This window comes from Pollicipes pollicipes, unplaced genomic scaffold (assembly GCF_011947565.3).
Source record: "Pollicipes pollicipes isolate AB1234 unplaced genomic scaffold, Ppol_2.1 Scaffold_7262;HRSCAF=8765_pilon_pilon_pilon, whole genome shotgun sequence".
Taxonomy (NCBI): domain Eukaryota; kingdom Metazoa; phylum Arthropoda; class Thecostraca; order Pollicipedomorpha; family Pollicipedidae; genus Pollicipes; species Pollicipes pollicipes.
In genome coordinates, this window is record NW_023597055.1 from 8,505,123 (window position 1) to 8,527,692 (window position 22,570).

Genomic DNA, 22,570 nt, shown 5'->3' on the forward strand with positions numbered 1-22,570 from the left:
AACTCTAAGACACTCTGAGGGACTCCAAGACATTCTGAGAGATTCCATGACATTCTGAGAGGCTCCAAGACATTCTTGAGACCCCAAGACACTGTGAGAGACTCCCAGACGTGAACCGATTCGTAGCTGGCGCCCCGGCAGGCGTTATCTGCGTGTGTCTGTGTGGTCGGTTGTGCAGCAGACCGGACAATAAATGTGCATCTGAACGAGCGCAAAGGAGTGGTGTGCGCAGGTCAATCTGCTTCGAGGTCTGGTATTTCAGTATGGCCCCATATGTCTTTTATGACGTGTGCCATGGGAGCTTTATCTGAACCTTCACTCCAGGCAGCGGGTTTCTTTTGTGCCAGAGGTGTGGTTTCCGGTTCAGTTGGGAGAAGGCTCCAGTCAACGCTCCGCCAATTGGGCTACACCCCTCCAACCTTGAGAAGAAAGCGGCCGCCGAACCTGGAGGGAAGCCCGTTTGTTGGCGTATCTTGGGGGGTAGCTATTGATATTTTGAACTGTTCAGCCCCCTCCCAGCTTATTTACGGAACTTCGCCCTTGCTCTTACCGTTGGCACGTCGTTGACTAGAAGCGTCCTCCCACGCAGTCCTGCAACGCGCCATATATCACTCAGGTTATGAGCAGACCAGAGCGATGCCCCCATGCCACCGTTGACCGACTCATCTTAACGTTACGCGCCGCGTTTCGAGCGCCGACGCAGGCAATACTCGACATCGCTCACTTCATAAATCACCAGCAGCGTGGATGTAGTCCAGAGCTGCCACCGGCAACATTACGTATTCGCCGCACACGCCGTCGGTAAAATCGTCGTGCGTTCACGCCGCTTCTCCGGCGGCGCCGCCGCCGTCTGTCTCCGCGGTCGGCGCCGAGCCGCGCTGGCAGCGGGGCTCGGCCGGCGCGCCGAGTGCGCGTCGCATCGATTTTGTTGCGTGGCGGCGAGAGCTGCCGACACGGGACGGGGCTCGGGCGTCCGCGGCCGGGGCGCGAGCCGCGAGCCGCGAGCTGCTAGCTGCTAGCTACGAGCTGCGAGCCGCAAGCTGCTAGCTACGAACCGCGGGCCGCGAGCTGCGAGCTGCTAGCTGCTAGCTGCTAGCTGCTAGCTAGCTACGGGCCGCGAGCCGCAAGCTGCTAGCTACGCCAGCCGCGAGCAGCGAGCCGCCGGCGGACGCCCTCTCGCGCCCTGGCGGGGCGGAGACCCGGCGCCGCCCGCCCGCTCAGGCGCGGCTGCTGGCATGTCTTTACCGGGGATGGATTGCCGCTAACTGTGGGCTGTCGGTGCGGGACGTGGCCCAATTCCCCAGCGGCGCATTCGGAGGAGGGAATGTCCGTTTTCCGTCGTCTGGGTGACACACGGGTCTCATTGGCCGCCCAGGCCTTCTCGTGCGCCGCTCTGCCTGCCGGTGAGGTGACCTGTCCCTGCTTGGCGTGTTGCCTCGCTGCGTGCAGTCGCCGAGCCCCAGCCTCGACATTCTCGGTCCGGCTGTCATCAGTCGCTCGGCGGCGGGGCGGATGGGACGTCCGATGACGTCACTGGTATTTGTGTGTTTCTCGCCAATCAGCGCCGCGGTCGTGCCTGGTCCCTGGCGTCGGGCGGCAGCCGCGACATTGCGCAGTCAGGGCGCATCACTGAGCGCCCGCACGCCCACGCGGCGAACGAGAGGGGCCAGTAGGGGGCGGGAGCAGCATGCTGGGTCGTCGCACAGTGCCTTCCAAGGCTTTGTTCCGTCTAGGGAATCTACGAACTTACGCGTTCCGAAATGGCGTGGGATAAACAGTATTATATTTGATGTCTAAACTCGTGAGTCTTGCCGTGCGATGGGGGGGGGGGGGGGGGGATCGGGTTCTCCGGTGGTTTTGCGGAACACCTGAACAGTTTGAACGGTGTGCTGCCATCTTGGTTACCTGGGAATACATCCATCTTTACACACATTACTACAGTTTGAAAGCTTTTGAACTGTGCGATTCATAATCCATGACCTCTGTCGAAATCATATCGGTGAAATATTGCCCAAAATGGACAAATCACGTTTATTTTTCGCATGCAATACACACCAAATAGGTTTTGTAGACTCCTTGTTAGGGATGTAGTATTCCATTAAGTTGGAAAAGCTTCAGCCTCCCCCAGCTTGGCCTCCAGCCTTCCCCCAACTGTTTTGAGGGGACCAAAACCCGACGAAGTGGACCAAATCCGGGTTAAAACCACTTTTTTACCAGTTTGGAGGTAGACTACGTCATGTTTCATTGCTCTGCCCCCTGACTCGTTTTACGGAACTACTCCCTTACTCCCGCTATAGCACCCAGAAGCGCCTTACTATCGTTATGGTAGGTTTGCAATGTCAGGTCATCTAAGTTGAAGTTAGGTCAAACTTGAAGCTTTGTGATCAGAGTTTGCCGTTTGGAGGTCATAGGATTTGAACTACAATCGCACCTACCTTTTTCGGCTTGTGAACCTGTTTTCTCAAGCGATATGGCTCGTTTAGCTATTGATACCCAGCATGGCAAAATGCAACAATCGCCTTCACCCATTGGGCCTGGCATAAGACGTCACAGGTCACTATCATGACGCATCATATCTTCATGTCCACTGGTGCCTATCTGGCTCTAGTGCCTATCTGGCTGTAGTGGTCAAGAGGCGATCAAGGCAGAACACAAACAAAATTGTCGAGCCGTTCATATCTGGTGTTCGTGGGCATAATGTCCAGACATAATGGTCGTCAATTGGCTCTTAATGTTGTGCGAGAACGATGACATAATTAATCAATGACGTATTGAGGAGCAGTTCTTTTATCTGCTTTTGCTGTATGCCCACACGATGCAGGTCGAAAGTGCGTCGTCTTTTGGTACTGTCTTCTTATTGGATTCTTGCCAGAATGTGACCCGACGTAACACGAGCTGTTCTGTGTGCCGCAGGCGGGTCATGGCGGCATGAGCTCCGCCCCCGACGACCCGGGCCCGCCCACTCCGGGCTCCGGCGTCGGTGACGTCACGCCGTCACGTGGCAGTCACGTGACGGCGGCCGACTCGCGTCGGGAGTCGCAGGTGAGGCGGTGAGGAGCGCCGTGTTGGAGAGTGTACTGGCCGCTGCTCAGGCCGGCGTGGGACGCCACATGCGGTGCCAAGGGGTGTACCGTTTGCTGCGGACTCGGCCAGGATTGTGGGTGAAGTCGGAGTCGGCTCGAGAATTGAAACTTTGGTGGACTCAGGTGGAGTTCGTTCGTTTGAACCTCCGACTTACCTGGATCCGAGTTGTCGGTGACACCACCTACGATTTGATAGTCAAAAATAGATGTAACGCCTGCAGAAGGGGCTATTTTCATGTTATTGTGAAGCAAATGTCATGTATTTGTCTTCATCTGCGTTTGTCTTGGCAGCGGAATAAACGTGTCACGTGGTCTCGAAGGTATCCGCCGGAAAGGGCTTTGTCGTGTCTTACCACGAGCTGTGGACTCTAGAATCGGCCCCGGATCTGGGGTCCATCCTCGTGAGTCGACATAGACGACTAAGCCGACATAGCTGACCCGACAGCCGACATAGCGGACCCCACAGCCGACATAGCTGACCCGACAGTGTATCTGTGTTGGGCGCCGGCCCTCCGTCGTGTTCAGTGTGTGATACTGGACCCTATGTTGGGCGCCGGGCCCCCGTCTTGTTCAGTGTGTGACACTGGACCCTGTGTTCGGCGCCGGCCCTCTGCCGTGTTCAGTATCTGACACTGGACGCCACGCGTAGCGTGAGTTGGGCGTCGGTCCGCCTTTCTCGTCCGGGAGTAGTTCTTCGGAGAAGTAGCCATTTCGCGGGAGCCAGATCCCAGTAATTAGCAGATCGTTCCTGCAGCGCTAGCTGTCGGGGGCTGGCTCTCCGCTAAGCCGTTCCACGGGCTTTGTCTGGCTTTGATGATACGGTGGGGGAGGCCGTTGTCTCGAAGGCGCTGTTAGCCGATCTGAAGCACGTGCAATGACGTCATCAGCCAGGGTGTAGCGCGGTGTAGAGCTTCGAGCGCGGAGATCGATGACGCGGAACTTGTGACAGACGACAGTCCGGCTATTCCGTTGGGAACATGCGTCCAATGCGGGGAGAGCGTACTTCCCTCCACCGGCGTTGCGAAATCAGCTCTCAAGCGTATTGCGCATCCTGCACGCGCGGCTTCTGCGCATGCGCGTCCGAGCGCCAGCGGCCATCGCGCGATGAGCCGGGCGGCGACTTTGTAAGCCGTGGGCTGGATGGATGATGTGAGGATATTTCATTTCGTTTTCCTCAACCTCTCCGGACCTTCGAAGTCCCATTTCTGCGCCGACATAATACCACTTCAGTCGTTGGAGGCCATTCGCTTTTTTCTTCTTTCCAGTGTCTTTTCTAAGTTGGCCGGAGGCTTCCGTTGTTCGGGCGCCTGCCAGGCTGGTTGCGATGCTATTGTTGACGGACTTCAAGCCCGGCCTTCCCGACTGGACGGGGAAGTCGATTCCGCGTCCTCGCGTGTCAGTGAGACCCGGCTGAACTGTTGCGTGGCGTTAGATTAGGACGACTTCGGGGTCTGCGGAGACTGATATATGCTGGCTCCGGTCATCCCCGATGAACCCTGGTGATAGTTGCATTTAAATGCTGGCGCTGTTGGCCTCCGGCGGTCGATGTGGCCAGAAGCCGCAGTCGTCGTCATTGGCCGAAAGGCACAGCATTTCGATGTCTGGTCACTGCTGTTGTGCGGTCCGTTTGCGACTAAATGGTTAGCGCCTTGGACTCCCGCGTGAAGGGCCCGAGTTCGAGTCCGGTCGCGGCATGGCCCATGAGTGCTAATGTGGCCAACGTAGTCGCTGGCGCGCCATAAAAGGGGCGCGACGACGCGCGTCGCATTCCCTTTAGAAGATCATCATGTCATATAGAAAGATAACAAGATCGATCGACCAGGACACACCGGTCGTTGTCACGCCCTCAGTATACGTATGGTCCCCGCGGAGATGGCCTGGGCTCGGCGGTATTGGACTGTTAATCAGTTCTTTGGGACCATGGACTGAATGCATCCGGGCGCGTGGTGCTGTTGGGTCGGTCCTCTCCTCGGTCGTCTTCGGGTGGTAAACAGGTGACATTGTGAAGGGTATCGAGGCCGACACGTGCCAAACACGTACGTAGAGGGGGATACAGAAGGCCTGGTTTGCGATATCAACGGGAGAGGCTTTCAAAAGCTCATGGTTTTTTTCATGAGGAGTTCTTATTTTGAAAATTACTGAAACAGGGCATGGGAGGAGGACTCATAGTTTCTTTTTTGGTTCTTAGGCTGAAATTATCACTCAAAGTCAGCGTGCGGGGAGGTACTCGGTTAAGCGACGTCATCAAACGAGAATATATATATATATATATATATATATATATATATATATATGTGTTTATATAATTCTCAAGTCTTGAATAATCTCTTCGGAGCAACATCGTCAACAAATCACGTAGACAAGAAACATGACGCTGATAAAACCACGCGAGGATTAGGTCATCGTCATACAGTGCTGTGATTTGTTATGCAAACTTATGCCGAAGTTATTCATAGCACAAAATGCTGTTCCCTTTGATATTATATACATACTCATACAACGAAGACACTCGCGTTTTAATGCAGTGCTCAAGGTCGCAAATGAACAGTACTGACGAAGAGCAAATGCTGAAAACCTATGTGGCCTAAAATTCAAAATGTTCCGAATCCCTGCAAATTAAAGACTAAGCCACCAAAATAATGAATCATTCGAGCTCCCACATCCTGTCACCTGATGCGCAGTGTCATGTCAAGATCTGCTCGAGACTTGCAGGTCTGCAGTCGAAAGGCGTCTGTGACCTGTGCCGACTCTTAAGGCTAAAAATGCACTCCCCAGGAACATCCTGTGCAGTCATTCCCACACGCACATTCGGACGCGCGAGTACCCGACGCCGTGCTAGGGATTGTCGGAGACACCGCCGGCCAGACGGAAAAGCTTCAGTGGTCCGCGCCGAATAAAAGGCTGGTAAGTGACTTGACGCAGGGCAGCGGCGTTCACCCCTTGAATGATCTAATTTGCTTCGTAACATCAGCGTGCAATGCAACTTGTAGCGGGCTATTTCCAGATTATTTTCGGGCGTTTGACATCGCTTGAAAAACGCCGTTTAGGCCAGGGCGGCGTTTGTGTGATCAGCCTTGGGGGAATGTCACCGGTTAGAGATCCTGATTTCCTGGAGTTCGCGGTAACTTGAGTCGTTGGTGGAACTGCTACTTTAAAGTTGGTGCTTGTGGCACTAAACGCCATTACCACGTCTCAGTCCACCGTATGCTCCCTGGTGTGTGCACTCTCCATGAACGAGCGTTTCTGAGGTGGTCATTAAATTGGTCACGAATGCTACGTTTTGTTTCCCCCGACGTGAAGTGTTCAGGTGCAGAGGTAGCAAGATATTTGTATTTTACGTTCTTCCGTGTACATTTTACGTATAGCTCATTAACCCGTGGGGCTTGCCCTCACCCGAACACGTTAGGCCTCCATTCAGGGATGGCCGGACTAGCTCTGAGTTTAAACTAGGACCACAGGTCCGCGCTGCCCTAAGGCTATGGACACTGCCTTGAAAAGTCTGAGCTTTCCTATAACGCATGCCAAGGATTGCGTAATAACGTCGTTTCATTACGTCCCCCTGGTTATTGAAGGTCGAATATTTTTGATTTGAAAGCATTTGAACTTTCATAAAATTAATTAATCCTGAAATTGTTATGAAATGTTTCAATCAATGAGGGACATTTCAATATTCAAAATTCAAATTCCCGTAATGAAAGACAACCTGACGTCGGACCAAAACCAATTAAGGACACCAAGATAGTATATGAATCTTGATGGTCGCACGGAGATCGCCGGTTCCACAAGTCGACGTATATCGGAGTGACTGCGACATCTCTGTCACGACGCATGACTATGCATGTGCAAGAGACCAGTAAATGTGCAAACCCCGCGATAAAAAGCTCCTGCGCTCTGACCTCACTGAGAACATACGTATCTTGAAATTATGTCCAAACAAACGCCGCTTACAAGTACTACAGGCCATCCTCTTAAGGCGAAGAAGGCCTGGCGTAAATAAACAGCTCAGGTCATGCATCATTCTTGACTTGTTCAGTCACCCCATGCCAACGGCGTGACCAAAGTCTGGAGTTTGTCATGGCACAGGACTGGCTGGAAAGTTGTGTTTTTGCTTTGACGTGATGCTCGCGTGCGTACTCTGTTGACTAATGGTTCGCCTTTAATGGTGTCTCGTAGTGCATGTCGGGTATTTATAAAATCCGAATATTTTGCGTCTGACTGATCCGCACCGCTCCGGAAATGGGTAGCGAATTTTCTTGAAACGTTGCTGGCCTAGAGTAACATAAATTACTATCGGTGAGCTGATTTACTGACTACGTACGTACTGAAAAACATGAATGATTTGACTCGAACAATGAACAGACGCGCAACATGCTGATCGAATCAGTGTGTTCCATGCATGTAACTAAACGTGCATTGATAACTTGCTTGAGTACACGCACGCACGCACATACCTGCACTCACGCATGCAGGTATATATGCATATATATACATATATACTTAAATACACACACACACACACACATACATATATATATATATATATATATATATATATATATATATATATATATACATATGAAAGGACTGGGTTCTGGACCGTGTCGATATCGATAATGCTTTAAGTGGTACGTAAAAGCAAAGCATTCAATGACGGAGTTTCAGCTCAACCTGCCGTGGGGCATCCCCGGCACATTCAGTTTCTGCACGGTGCGGACGTTCGCGCGCTTCAACTGTGCCCGATATTGCGCGTGACGAGCGGTCGTCTTGCCAGCCGCGACCCACCGTCCATCCGTCCCGGTTGCGGTCTCATGTCGGTGCGGGAAGGCGCGCTTAAGCGGTCGTTCCGCGCCGGACGAGGAAGCAGACGGCTGTGGGGCCGCGGCTTCGGTCACCTTCAGCTGCCGGTCGGCTGGGCCGAACCGCCGCCGCGCGCGTCTGCTCGGCGCGGGCGCCGGACGCGCCGCGCTGAGCCCGGCGTCCTGGCCGGGCCCGGCGCCAGCACGCCGGCGCTGACCGCCGGAGCGCGGCGCGGTCCCGTTTCGGGGCCGGGCCGGGTGGGCGGATGGTCCCGCTCCCGGCGACAGACCGCCGGACCGGCCGCCGACGAGCTGGACTCGACACGAGCCGGAGCCGTTGTCCGCCGCTGTCGGGACGACGGCGGCGAGAGACGCTGGCCTCGCGGATGCGGGAGGCCAGCACCCACGGAGCGCCGGCGCTCGCGGTCCGAGGAGCCCAGCGTCGCAGCCGGACGGCGGCGGCGGAGGCGCCCCGGGGTCCGGCGCGCTGACCGGCACGGTGGCGTCGATAACGACCGGCGCCGGCCCCGCGCGTAAACGGTAATGGATCGGCGGCGCGGCGGCGCCTCCCACGACTGCGGTCGCGGCTCACCTGCCCCGCCGGCAGGACTGCGGGGCACGCCCCCCCCCCCCCTCCCGGCAGCACTCCGGGGCACGCGCCCCCGCTGACAGCCCTTCGGGGTCAGGCGCGCCCGCCGACAGCACTTCGGAGTCACAGACGTCCTGACGAGTTTATGAGTCCTGACGAGTCCTGCAGACAGCACTCCGGGGGCAAGGGATGATGTCGGTGGGGTTATGTAATCGTAGCATGTCAGTGCTACGTAAACTGTGAAACATGTCATGATGTGTGAAATGTGAAGTCGCATGTGAAATCAATCGCATGTGAAATCACCGCATAGACAGCGGATGCTCGCCAGCGCAACTATGGAGGACTCTGAGGAGAGAGCGCAAGCGCAACTATGGAGGAGACGGTGGGTGCTCGCCGCCATGACCGGTACCCCTGGCGGACAGGAGTCTGTCCAGAGGCTATCTCCTGGCTGGATTAGGTGATCGAGAGAACCATCCTGAGCCACCAAATGAACCGTCCTTGCGTTTGCCCCGGAGCGTTCTTTAGGTCCAGACAGAGAACCCTTGTAATATTCGTCAGAATTTTACAAGGGTTCTCATGGCCGTTGCATTTGTTGGAATGTTATGGCCATGCTTTTTGTTGGCAACAGACACCAGTTAGTGCGCTTTTAGCTACGTAGCGTGCCACAGAGCCGTGTAGTTTATTAGCTTCTTGTTTGGGTGCGGGGTGAAGCATTGAGCCCACATCTCGGCTCTACCAGCTCGAACATAAATAAGTAATGTATACGCACTGAATGACAACGATTGAACATCAACGATGTCGGTGAACTTCACGTGGGCGTGACCCTCTCTTTGTGAGGCTGTGGAACCTCAGTTCGAACAAGGAGGCTGCCCGCCCGCTCTCCGATGCGTGGGATGTTGAAAGTCGGGTCTTCTCGGAACCCGACACTAGCGTTTTCTCGTGATCTGGTCCGACTCGGGGAGTCGTAAACATACATAATGTCCGAGGGGCAGTCGTGAGATGGACGGTCGGAGTCAGTTGATTGTAGATGTAGTGACGACCTATAAGGTTTCTATGTTAATTAACATGTCTGAATCTTATCCATATTTGACTATATTGCATGGATTCGACTGAAGATATGGTCACTGAGCTTGATATGCGTATGTTGTCTCCATTGGCACATCGACGCATGGGCAAAGTCATGAAACAAGTGACAATGTTCCCTTGGCATGCCTCGGCCTTACCTTAGACGACGCCCAAGGCGCCATATCTATGCCACACGCCTACCAGCGCGGAATTTGCTAGCTTCATACCTGTCGTATCGAAACGGACGCACATGTCAACAGTCAACCACACGCGTTTGTGCTCAGGCGAGGCCCGGATGTGTGCGGTACAGTGGGTTTTGGCACCGCTGCGGACCCTGTGGTGGCATCGTTGCCGACCCTATGACCCGACCGGCGAGTGGCTGATCCCGCGACCCTGGTGCGATTCCGCGATGATCTGTTGGTGACGCTGTGACGACGCGGGGTACGCCTGCGAGGCCCGCAGGTGGCCCGACGAGGACTCCATGATGATCCGGGTGGTTCCGTGATATCTCACGACGACCCCACACTGATCTCATTACGGCCTCATGATGACCCCATGGTGACTCGTGATGACCCCATGATGACCCCTGATGATCTCATGACTCATGATGACCCCATGGTGACTCATGATGACACGCTGACTCCATGATAAGACATGATGACCCCATGATGACTCATGATGACCTCGTGATGACTCATGATGACCCCATGGCACGTGATGACCCCATGATGACTCACAATGACGCCGTACTGACCTCATAGCGGCATCATGATGACCTGTGATGACCGCACGCTAACCGTGACGACTGTCTGGCAGGCGAGTCGCGGCGACACTGCTGATCATGAGCTGATCGAGAACCCCATGTACGAGATGGGCGGCGGCGGCGGCGGCGGCAGCGGCGCGCCCGGCTCGCGCAAGTCCGCGCAGTCGGCCACCTCAGTGCGCGCCTCGCCCAAAACGGACAGGTCGGTGGCTGGAATAGCCGAGTGGGAGTGTGTCAGATCAGGTCGGGAGGGTGGGTTGGCGAGAACGTTTCACCGGCCATTTCACCGGCCGAACGTTCACCGGTCGGCGAGAACGTTTCCCGCAGCGAGAACGTTTTACCGGCCCAGCCGCCGCCAGCGTGTGTGTGGCATGCGAGAGGTTATTTGATCGATACATGACGTAGCGGTTGAGGTGTCGGAGGTCAGTGTGTGGGACGAACTGGGGTCAGAGGACATTACTGGGGTCAGAAGCCAGCGCAGAGGTGACGGGGTCCGCCCTGACGGGCGACTGCACGGGCGGCCGGGCACCCCCGGGACGCAGACTGTCGGAATGCAAATGGGCATTCGATGTTCCCGCTCCAACATACGACGGAGCACCGGGCATGCATTCTGGCAATACGCAGCGGTGCCACATCAAAAGACGTACGTGCGCGGAATGAGGCAGGCCAGGTGGGGTGTGGGGCGTCGCCGCCAGCTGGCAGGGGTCAGGAGTGAGGGAGAGGGAGGGGGGGGGGGTATGCGGCGCGGTCGAGCTGGCTGGCTGCCTGCTTGCCTGTCAGCCTCCCTCCCGGAAACCAGCGGCGATGGATCTTCCGTCTGATAGAGCTGCGCGGCCTGTCCGGCCGAGGGCTTCGGTGTCGGAGGAAATTGAAGAGACGCCGATGCATCCCTACTGTGGCTAGACGGGACGGTTGAGTATCGATAAGATGTGAATTCGTCCGCGGAGCAAACGAAAAGTCGTGTCAGTAGGAAGGTGGAAGGAGGGTATAATATGCCCCGCGAAGCGAATGACCTTAGCACCATGTACCGGCGCGCCTTGAGGAGGCGGGGCCGGGCGCGGCGCAGGCCGGAGTGGAGCGGCTGTGGCGAGGCCGGAGGGCGGTCGGAGCGGCTGGGGCGCCCTGTCTTCCTCGGTACGCCAGCGTGCTGCCCACGATCTGTCGGGGGGGGGGGGGGGGGGGGGGGCGGCGGCGGCGGCCCTGTGTCCGAGGAGGCGTCAAGGCAGTAGTCCTGCGGACTGGCGCCTTGTCGCCCGGTTTGGTCCTGCGGTCAGACGCTGTGTCGCCCGGTTTGGTCCCGCGGTCTGACCCGTTGTCGCCCGGTTTGGACCTGCGGTCTGACGCTGTGTCGCCCGGTTTGGTCCTGCGATCAGACGCTGTGTCGCCCGGTTTGGTCCTGCGGTTTGACGCCGTGTCGCCCGGTTTGGTCCTGCGGTCTGACTCTGTGTCGCCCGGTTTGGTCCTGCGGTCTGACGCCGTGTCGCCCGGTTTGGTCCTGCGGTCTGACGCCGTGTCGCCCGGTTTGGTCCTGCGGGCTGACGCGTTGTCGCCCGGTTTGGTCCTGCGGTCTGACGCCGTGTCGTCTGGTTTGGTCCTGCGGTCAGACGCTGTGTCGCCCGGTTTGGTCCTGCGGTCTGACGCCGTGCCGCCCGGTTTGGTCCTGCGGTCTGACGCCGTGTCGCCCGGTTTGGTCCTGCGGTCTGGCGCCGTGTCGCCCGGTTTGGTCCTGCGATCTGACGCCGTGTCGCCCGGTTTGGTCCTGCGGTCTGACGCCGTGTCGCCCGGTTCAGGGTCGGGCGCGACGGAGTATTCCGGGGGGTCGGGGCCTGGACCCGTCCCGGATCGTATGGCCGGGTGACGGCGATGACGTCAGCTCGACGACCACCCCCGCCCCGTCGGCGCCGACCCAGCGACATCAGAGGCGACCAGTTTTCGCTCCCGGTGGGGTGGTGGACAGAGGATGGGGGGTGGGAAGCGACCTCATTTCTGCGCTATTTATAGCACCCGGATGAATTTAAGACGCCATGTCAAAGATAGGAGCGTTTCGCGCGGGTATTTTGTACGAAGAGAAGGTACAGAAACACGAGTAGGAAAGTGGAGGGCTGCCTACCTACGTGTTGTTCTTGAACCGATTTATTGAAATAGTAGGTATATTACGTGCCATACAGGCAGCATCTAGTGAACAAACAAGGCTGTTCTGTCTTTGATGTGTCTGACGAGCCCCTGAAGGAGGGGGCTTGTGTTTACTGTTGCGGTTAATCGTTTATGCTGGCTGTGCAGTGAGCCACACACACGGAAACAGATGTCTTTATGTTGGCCGTTCAGCCTGCCACAAACGGAAACATAAACATGAGAGCTGTGGCCTGCAAACCAAACCCTTCTCGATTCGTTGAGGCCACACGTACTGCACAGCGCCACGCTCTGGTTCGAGTGGCATGACCCGGACCGGTTGTCTTGAGTTGTCCGGTCGCCGAGCTGGTTACGCTGGACGTGTGTCGTCAGTGTCTCCGGCGAGTATCGTCACGGCGTGCTGCGGTCGGCTGACCTGACCTGACCTGACCTGACCTGACCTCCGTCGTCGGCAGGCCGGCGGCAGCCGACCGTCCGGGGGTGAAGCGGTGGCACTCAGTGCCCGTGGGTCAGGTGGTGAGGCCTGAGGCCCGGGCCGCGCCGCCGCTTCAGCACCAGACCAGCCGCGTCGACCGCGTCAAGAGGTGAGGCACTGCACGGTCAGGGAGCGAGACGTCACACGGTCAGAGGATGAGGCACCCCACGGTCAGAGGGTGGGGCGCCACACGGTCAGAGGGTGAGGCGCCACACGGTCAGGGAGTGAGACGCCACACGGTCAGAGGGTGGGGCGCGACAGGGTGGGAGAGTGAGGCGTCACACGGTCAGAGGATGAGGCGCCCCACGGTCAGAGGGTGGGGCGCCACACGGTCAGAGGGTGAGGCGCCACACGGTCAGGGAGTGAGACGCCACACGGTCAGAGGGTGGGGCGCGACAGGGTGGGAGAGTGAGGCGTCACACGGTCAGGGGGTGAGGCGCCACACGGTCAGAGGGTGAGGCGCCGCACGGTCAGAGGGTGAGGCGTCGCACGGCAGAGGGTGAAGCGCCATACGGTGAGGGAATGGGGTGGGTGACACATTCGGAGAAGACGACACTAGATAGTCAAAGAAGGAGTCCTGGTTGTTCTGACACAAATACATTCCCAATGTATATTTGTGCCAGGCTTGTGGGTTTTATATACGTTAAACGCATTAACCTGTGTTGAGTGTTGTTTTTAATACATTGCTTCTGTCTATGCACTCCAGGCTTCGGTGCAGACCTTTAGGATATATGAATCAAATCTGAACTCCAGTGTGCATGTAAGGTTGACTTGATGTGTCGTTGTCATGTGCCGGTTTTTGCATGTCCACATGTGGGAGATGAAATGCTTGTGATGTGTCATTTCCAGCCAAGTTCAGACAGTTGTCTTGCACCGAAGACAGTTACTCCGCGTGCACAGATATATTTGTTCCCCGTTGTTACGGATCTGCATTCACACGAACACGCGTTTGACACGTTCAAGCCAAGGGGGGGGGGGGGGGTGGGACGTAGCGGGCACCTGCAGCGACACGAATCCACCCTACCACGGGTGAATGAATCGGAAGGCAGGCACTCTCATCAGCTGAGCTGTCTGGGCGGACATTGAGGAGTCGGAGCTCTAAGGTCTGAAGTCGGAAGTCCCCACTCGACTGGTGAGGGAAGAACGAACACTGAGGAGTCGGTCCTCTTGGCTCTGAAATCAGGAATCTGCACTCGACTGGTGAGGGAATTACGAACACTGAGGAGTCGGACCTCTTAGCTCTGAAGTCAGGAGTCCTTACTCGACTGGTGAGGGAAGAACGGACACTGAGGAGTCGGACCTCTTAGCTCTGAAAATCAGGAGTCCCACTCGACTGGTGAAGGAAGGACGAACGCTGAGGAATCGAACTTAGGTCTTAAGTCAGGAGTCCCCACTCGACTGGTGAGGGCAGAACGGACACTGAGGAGTCGGACCTCTGAGGTCCGAAGTTAGGAACCCCATTCGACTGGTGAAGGAAAGACAGACACTGAGGAGTCGGACCTCTTAGGTCTTTAGTTAGGAGTCCCCACTCGACTGGTGAGGGAAGGACGGACACTGAGGAGCCGGACCTCTAAGGTCTGAAGTCAGGATTCCCACTCGACTGGTAAAGAAAGGACGAACACTGAGGAGTCGGACCTCTTAGGTCTTAAGTCAGGAGTCCCACTCGACTGGTGAAGGAAGGACGAACACTAAGCAGTCGGACCTCTTGGCTCTGAAGTCAGGCGTTCCCACTCGACTGGTGAAGGAAGGACGAACACTGAGGAGTCGGACCTCTAAGGTCTTAAGTCAAGAGTCCCCACTCGGCTGGTAAAGGGAGACGATCACTGAGTAGTCGGTGGCTCTGAAGTCAGGCGTCCCCACTCGACTGGTGAAGGAAGGACGAACACTGAGGAGTCGGACCTCTAAGGTCTTAAGTCAAGAGTCCCCGCTCGACTGGTAAAGGGAGGACGAGCACTGAGGAGTCAGGTCTCTTAGGTCTGACTTCCGCAGTCCCCCCCTCCCCTCAGTAGGTTGTCACGTTCTACGTGGCAGCCGTGCGATGTTGGTTTGACCTAGATTTCGAACGTCCTGCATGGGTGAATGCAATATGTTACAAGACAATCGCTCTTCCATCGTCTGGAGGACTGGCTAGTTGTTTATTTATTGATTAACTTTGTAGTGCGGGCACTTCACGTAGCCGAATAAATTTAGTTTGCATACTCAGCCTCAAATTGATACGTTCAGTCCCGACTTCATAAATATGGATTGTTGCTGTTGCCCGCAGCAAAGCGTCAGTGGGATTTGTGGTGCTGTTTTGCAGTTTACAGTGCCTTTATGGGCTGTTAAATGCCGCTGTGGAGCAGCGTTGCCATATGTGCTGATTTCGCTTCGCATTACTATTTTACTGAAGTCTCATGTGTTAGCATGTGTTCAACTGCCTTAAATGCCTGTGTAGTTTGGCTGTATTCACGACATGGCAATGTGTGTTTGCTTTTTCGTCAATTTCGAACTGGTGCCCGCACTCAATCCATTTTATACATGTCACCACGGTGTAAAAAGCAAAACAAGATAAGTTTACACGATCGGCACCGGCCCGAAAACGTAAGTTATCACTTGGTTGGCGGGGTGCCAGAAGCAGAGTCCAGGGGGCGGCGGTGATCCCGATGTCGTTGGCCGCTGCCCCGGTGCGCCAGCAGGATCGGGGACACTGCGGGCCGGCCGCCGGCCGCTACTCCGGCGCGCCGAACAGGATCGGGGACACTGCGGGCCGGCCGCCCGCCGCTGCCCCGGTGCGCCAGCAGGATCGGGGACACCGCGGGCCGGCCGCCCGCCGCTGCCCGCCGCTGCCCTGGTGCGCCAGCAGGATCGGGGACACTGCGGGCCGGCCGCCCGCCGCCGCCCGCCGCTGCTCCGGCGCGCCGAACAGGATCGGGGACACTGCGGACCGGCCGCCCGCCGCCGCCCGCCGCTGCCCGCTGCTGCCGAGCGCTCGAGCGGGGTCGATTGTGGACTGCGACTGAAACGACGAGCGGATAGAGAATGAATGTTTGGTGTTGGCGTGTGGTTTGCAAGCGGATCTGTTCCGGGCGTGGCACATTGTTCAAGAGCCGCCGTTGTCTGCAAGCTGTGCTCCCGCAACACCTTAGTTCATCGTTCGAAAGTTTCATCACTGCCTGCATACAAGCCGGCGGTGGATACAGGGTCCCCGTCCGGCAACGTGTGTCGCTGCACCGCGCCGTATCCCCCCTGCCGCGTCGGCCGTGGCGCCTTGGGCGCTGCACGCCGATCGCTCCGGCCAGCGACGGCTGCGGCGGGCGGCCGTGTTGAATATCTCACGCCTTGCTGCATCACGAATGCGGGGAGGCGAAAGCCAATCAGCGTGCACCCGGCCGCCATCGGGGTCAAGGTCACGCCGGCGTCCGGCCCCTGATTGGACATCACGCAGCCGGCGCGTGCTCATTTCCGAGAGGCGGTGTCGTAACCGGCCCCTGGCCACAAGACATTTGTGTGTGTGTGTGTGTGTGTGTGTGTGTGTGTGTGTGTGTGTGTGTGTGTGTGTGTGTGTGTGTGTGTGTGTGTGTGTGTGTGCGTGTGTGCGTGTGTGTGTGTGTGTGTGTGTGTGTGTGTGTGTGGTGTGTGTGTGTGGTGTGTGTGTGTGTCTCAGACGGCCTATCTCCTGCTGCGGGGAACCCCCGACCTTGTGACTTTTGTCTCGCGTCTTCCTTGTCGTCCTCTGTGTGGGGTGTGGTCCTCTGGCCACCGTGTCTCCCTCTGTGTGGGGTGTGGTCCTCTGGCCACCGTGTCTCCCTCTGTGTGGACGCCGGCCGGCCCCCACTGAAGCCAACGGATGGGCTTTGGGTTTCCGTCGGGTTTCTCGTACAGCTTCATGGCGCTCTTTCTCATACGCTTCTTGTATTAAATGCACGGTCTTCCGGAAGGGTGACAGCCCATTCTTCGTGCCAGATTCAGCCGAGAAATCCAACGGATTCAACAAGCCTGGGCTGAGCATGTAGCATAACAGGTGCAGCGGTGGGCCATTCTAACGTTCATTGACATTTGATAGATGTTAACATATTGTGATTGAAGGATGACTGTTCCAACAGCTTTCCCGCGGTGGCCTTTCTTAGCACTTGCCTCACATAAACTAGGACAGCGTATGAGCAAACAGAACATGTCTGACACATCCTGCTGTCCAAAGGTAAAACCCCATTGTTAATTTCTGGCCAATTTGGGTCTTTATGTCGTCTGGTTCGTTTTCTTATGCTAAATTCAGATATGTAAACCAAAATCTGAAATTTGCACAAGCTTTTAGCTACAAGAATGGGCTAAAAGCTGGTGAAGATCTGAACTAATGGTTTTAATCACCAAATTCAGCATGGGTAAACGAATCAGACGACATAGCAAACGCAAAACAGCCAAAAATTAACATATGGGGTTTTGCCTTTGGACGGCAGCATTGACATTCACATAAACCAGCATAATTTTTCGGCTACCGTTATTTGCAGTTATGCATGCTCCATTTTCTCGCGAAGTGGGCATAGCTTCCAGGGTTTGCGTAGTCGATATTCCTGTACGCGGTACAGCGCGAATTTTCCAGTATCTGGGCCGCGCAAGGTGATCTCGATTACCTCGTTGGCGGCGTCGTTTCCGTGATGTTCGCGATAGAGTGATAGGCGCTACCTGCGCAATACAGTATCGAATTTCTGGACATTTTTCTTTAAAGTTCTGAACGTGACGCTAAGCTTCGCTGCGAAATTGTTAACTGTCGAGACCTCTGCGATACGTTGCTGCTTCTTTGTCGGCTGTTTGATGTGTGGTGGAAGCTTGCGTTCTCACTGATTAATTTCTGGCATTGTGTCAAAATTCGCAAAGGGCGTTCCCCGCTGAGCGTGCAACCCTGACCAGCCCGTCTCCCTCTGTGTGTGCAGCCCTGGCCAGCCCGTCTCCCTCTGTGTGTGCAGCCCTGACCAGCCCGTCTCCCTCTGTGTGTGCAGCCCTGACCAGCCCGTCTCCCTCTGTGTGTGCAGCCCTGACCAGTCCGTCTCCTCTGTGTGCAGCCCTGGCCAGCCCGTTCTCCCTCTGTGTGTGCAGCCCTGACCAGCCCGTCTCCCTCTGTGTGTGCAGCCCTGGCCAGCCCTCTCCCTCTGTGTGCAGCCCTGACCAGTCCGTCTCCCTCTGTGTGTGCAGCCCTGGCCAGCCCGTCTCCCTCTGTGTGTGCAGCCCTGACTAGCCCGTCTCCCTCTGTGTGTGCAGCCTGGCCAGCCCGTTCTCCCTCTGTGTGGTTGTGTGCAGGCCCCTGACCAGCCCGTCTCCCTCTTGTGTGTCGGCAGCCGCTGTGTGGGTGTGATCCCTGTCGGTCGACTGCGTCGATTGGGGGGAGGGGGGGGGGGGGCGAGGTGTCGTCGTGTCTGCCGGCCCCGGCCAGATGTCCCCTCCTCGCTGGGGCCGGGATCCTCCCCCGGTCCCGCTGGGCTGGAGAGGCAGGTGCTGTGGCCTTCCCGGTGGCGAGCGGCCCCCGCTCCCCGCTGAGCTTGCTGGCTGTACAAATGCAGAGTTGGGAAGTCTGAGGGGCGTGGTTTCTTAGTGCCATAAACAAGAAATGTGTTTTAGTCACATGTCTCATTGTTGTTGGCGGTTGTTGGCTTGAAAACGTTTCAGTTGATGCGTTTTCTCCAGTTGAGAGATGCATCATCCTCAACAAGCCGCCGGTCCAGCGGCAGCTAGGAGTGGAGCGCCCGTGTGTTACTGACCCACCCACCACCGTCCGTGCTCTCGACGATCCCAACTCCGTCTACGAACGCGCCGCGCGATCGCCTCGCGTACTCACCGACCCATCTCACGCATGTGTCCGCGCCGCGCCGTCGCGGTGTCTCCAGCCCGACCAGACGCACCTCACAGACGGCGCGGCGCGCGCCCGGCCGGCCTCACATGTAACGTGTCGGTGCGCGCACGCCGTTCACCGATGCTGCCGTCCGTCCCCAGTTACATGAAGCGGGGCACGAAGCAGTTCTTCGGCCTGGACGAGGAGTGCGACGACGAGAACCAGTGCCGATGGCTGGAGCGGCGCCGGCGGCTGGCGGCCAAGGCGTACGGCCGGCTCAAGGACGACCCCAGCGACGCCCTGCCGCAGGTCAGTGACCCCGGCGACGTCCTGCGCCATGTTAGTGACCCGACGGCGCCCTGGGTCAGGTCAGTGATCCAAATGGCGCTCTGTCACGAGCGAGTGTTCTCTCTCGCCAGCGTTGTACGCCACGCGTGCCTGTTGTGGCTTTGGTCACAATGAGTGCACGCCCCGTCGGATGAGTGACCCTGATGCGCACGCTGCCCCAGGTCATTGACCCTGCACGCAGGCTTCCTCAGGTCAGTGAGTCACCGCAGCAGGACGGGCAGCCTTTCCACACGTGAGATCACGGCACTGTAGCCAACACGCGCTGCCCCGGGTCGCCGAGCTGGCTCTTACTTGGCGTCCCGCCAGGTACATTTGACCCCGAGATTCGCCTCTCACCTGGCGTCAGGTCAGGTACATTTGACCCCGAGATACGCCTCTCACCTGGCGTCAGGTCAGGTACATTTGACCCCGAGATACGTCTCTCACCTGGCGCCAGGTCAGGTACACTTGGCCCCGAGTCACGCCTCTCACCTGGCGTCAGGTCAGGTACACTTGACCCCGAGCACGCCTCTCACCTGGCGTCAGGTCAGGTGCACTTGGTCCCGAGGCACGCGGCGCCGCTCCCAGAGCTTCCAACGCTGCGCCGGATTGGCGGCCGTTCGAAACGAGGACAAAGCGGACGTACCCACCGGCCTTTGACGACACAGAAGCGCGGTGCAGGCCGTGACGCCCGAGTGCACAGCCGACAGCTGACGACACCGAGAGTGCGGTGCAGATCATTCGTGACCAAACGAGGACTGAGCGGAGCCTGGCGACGACGGCAAGGGTTCTCAACGTGGCACAGGCCAGGGGGGAGGGGGAGTGACACTGGACCGGACGACAACGTCGGCGGCAGCGCTTGGAAACGCGGGGAGGCTTGAATGTAGCGGGGCGCGGGACGACTCCGCGCGAAAATCGTCCCGGCAATAGCCGGTGCGCAGAGTTAGCCATCTCTCTCTCTCTTCTCTGTCTCTGTCTCTGTCTCTTGTCTCTGTCTCTGTCTCTGTCTCTGTCTCTGTCTCTGTCTCTGTCTCTGTCTCTGTCTCTGTCTCTGTCGCTGTCTCTGTCTCTGTCTCTGTCTCTGTTTCTGTCTCTGTCTCTGTCTCTGTCTCTGTCTCTGTCTCTGTCTCTGTCTCTGTTCTGTCTCTGTCTCTGTCTCTGTCTCTGTCTCTGTCTCTGTCTCTGTCTCTGTCTCTGTCTCTGTCTCTGTCTCTGTCTCTGTCTCTGTCTCTGTCTCTGTCTCTGTCTCTGTCTCCGTCTCCGTCCTCTGTCTCTGTCTCTGTCTCCGTCTCGTCTCTGTCTCTGTCTCTGGTCTCTGTCTCTTCTCGTCTCTGTCTCTGTCTCTGTCTCTGTCTCTGTCTCTGTCTCTGTCTCTGTCTCTGTCTCTGTCTCTGTCTCTGTCTCTGTCTCTGTCTCTGTCTCTGTCTCTGTCTCTGTCTCTGTCTCTGTCTCTGTCTCTGTCTCTGTCTCTGTCTCTGTCTCTGTCTCTGTCTCTGTCTCTGTCTCTGTCTCTGTCTCTGTCTCTGGTCTCTGTCTCTGTCTCTGTCTCTGTCTCTTCGCTCTGTCTCGGTCTCTGGTCTTCTGTCTCTGTCTCTCGTCGCTGTCTCCTCGTCCTCTCGCTCTCTCTCTCTCTCTCTCTCCTCTCTCTATCTCTCAATCTCTCTCTCTCTCCTCTCTCTCCTCTCCTCTCCTCTCTCTCCTCTCTCTCTCCCTCCTCTCTCTCTCTCTCTCTCCCTGAAGTTCGAACACTTCGTATGCCACCAGTTGGCTGGCGCCGATCAGCTCCTGGAAATGTCGCCCCGTCGGACGAGGTCACTTGAAAGCGCGCGCGCGCGCGCACCCGTGCTCGTAACATGCTAGCGGCCGGTGTCGGCGCACGCTGCGCTGTTGTCAGGCGCGCCGCACGCCGCCCCTTGCGGGAGGATGGCCGCCGGCTCGGCAGGCGGGCGAGGCGCCCTGCGGCGGCGCCTGACGGCCGCTGGTTGACGGGCGTCAGCATCTCTCGCCCCAAAAGATCTCACAGCGTGTGATTATGAATCCAACTGGCCACTGACGCACGGCGACGTGACGTGAGCCGTTCTCAAGGCGGACGCGAGGCGTTCTCAGGGCGAACTCGCTCGGCGCACTCCCGCACGTCCGCACCGTCCAAACGGACGGCTGCCGCCGCCGCCGCCGCTGTCGGGCCGCTGACGGACGGGCGGACAGGCGCCGTGCGTGCGGCCGGCGCCGCCGCCGCCGCCGGCCTGTGTGGGCTGCTCGCACTCATCCCATTGATCCGCGGGTCCGTGTGGGCGGCCGGTGCGTCCGCGCTGTACGCCGCGCTGCCGGCCGCCATTTGGGTCGCTTAACTATCTATTTTTTGACTGGGTTGGGGAAGGGCGCTATCAGTCATGCGCTGTCATGCGTCATTATGTCATGTACCGCACGGCGGTTGGTTGGTGTAATCGTAAGCCGGCCAACCGTACCGAGGTCGCCGGTTGAAGCCTGCTGTTGCCATCGCCGGCAGTGAAGGAACTGGGTTCATCTGGGCCGTGCGGGACCCGCCAGACGCGACTTCTCCCGTAGGTTTTTCACGCTGCCGCGGACGGTGCCAGCGACGCTGTGCCTCGCTCAGTGTCCAGCAACGGAGCCCGTACCGTCCTGATCTCGTCTGTGACTGTCCGTGCCGTCTGTGACCCGACCTCGTCCCTCGTCCGGGCTGCCTGTGACCCGACCTCGTCCGAGCCGTTTGTGACCCGACCTCGCCCGGGCCGTCTGTGACCCGACCTCGTCCGGGCCGTCTGTGACCCGACCTCGTCCGGGCCGTCTGTGACCCGACCGCGTCCGGGCCGTCTGTGACCCGACCTCGTCCGGGCCGCCTGTGACCTGACCTCGTCCGGGCCGTCTCTGATCCGACCTTGTCCGGGCCGTCTGCGACCCGAGCTTGTCCGGGCCGTCTGTGACCCGCCCTTGTCCGGGCCGTCTCTGACCCGACCTCGTCCGCACGGGTCGTGACCTGACCTCTCGCGCGCCCGCGTGCCGGCAGGTGGTGGATCCGTACGGGGTGCGCGGCGGCCGTCAGCTGTCGCTGCCGGTCGGCTTCGGCGGTGACGTCACCGACTCGGCCAGCGCCACGGTGCAGCGCCGCCGCAAGGACAACGTGGCGCAGATGACCTGGCAGGGGCTAGGCTACCTGGCCACGGTATGGATCCGGCGTCGCGGCCCGGCGTCGCCGATCGGTGTCGCGGCCCGGCGTTGCGGCCCGGGTCGGACGCGGGACCGCGTCAGAGCTGGTGTCTGACACTGTGTCTGGCGGGAGTTGACAGCCGTTGTCCGACCCGGACCGGCGCCGTCAGACGGGCGTCATCGGCTGGCTTGCTGTTGGTCCGTGCGTAGCTGTTTGCTTGTAGCGTCCAGCTGTGTCCCACCTCGGGGCTGGTTGCTTCGCCGCCTAGCGATGAGCTCGTCGCCCGCCTGCCGTCCAGTCAGTTAGTGCATGCGCCTGATTTATTTGGTCGTGGTGTGTTGCTGTTGTGTTTGTGTTGGCCGCATTTTGCCCTTTC

At 58.0% G+C, this 22,570-nt stretch overlaps 1 protein-coding gene across 1 annotated transcript in view; it reads left to right on the forward strand.

Annotated features, from left to right (window-relative positions):
* The window catches only part of LOC119113686 (inactive rhomboid protein 2), an 80,945-nt gene that overhangs the window by 29,567 nt on the left and 28,808 nt on the right, over positions 1–22,570 (forward strand). Inside the window, exons 2-6 of the mRNA XM_037237964.1 lie at positions 2,914–3,042; positions 10,350–10,498; positions 12,882–13,010; positions 18,863–19,010; positions 22,054–22,209. Coding sequence (XP_037093859.1) covers positions 2,929–3,042; positions 10,350–10,498; positions 12,882–13,010; positions 18,863–19,010; positions 22,054–22,209 — 696 coding nt within the window. The 5' untranslated portion in view covers positions 2,914–2,928. The remainder of the gene's footprint in view (positions 1–2,913; positions 3,043–10,349; positions 10,499–12,881; positions 13,011–18,862; positions 19,011–22,053; positions 22,210–22,570) is intronic.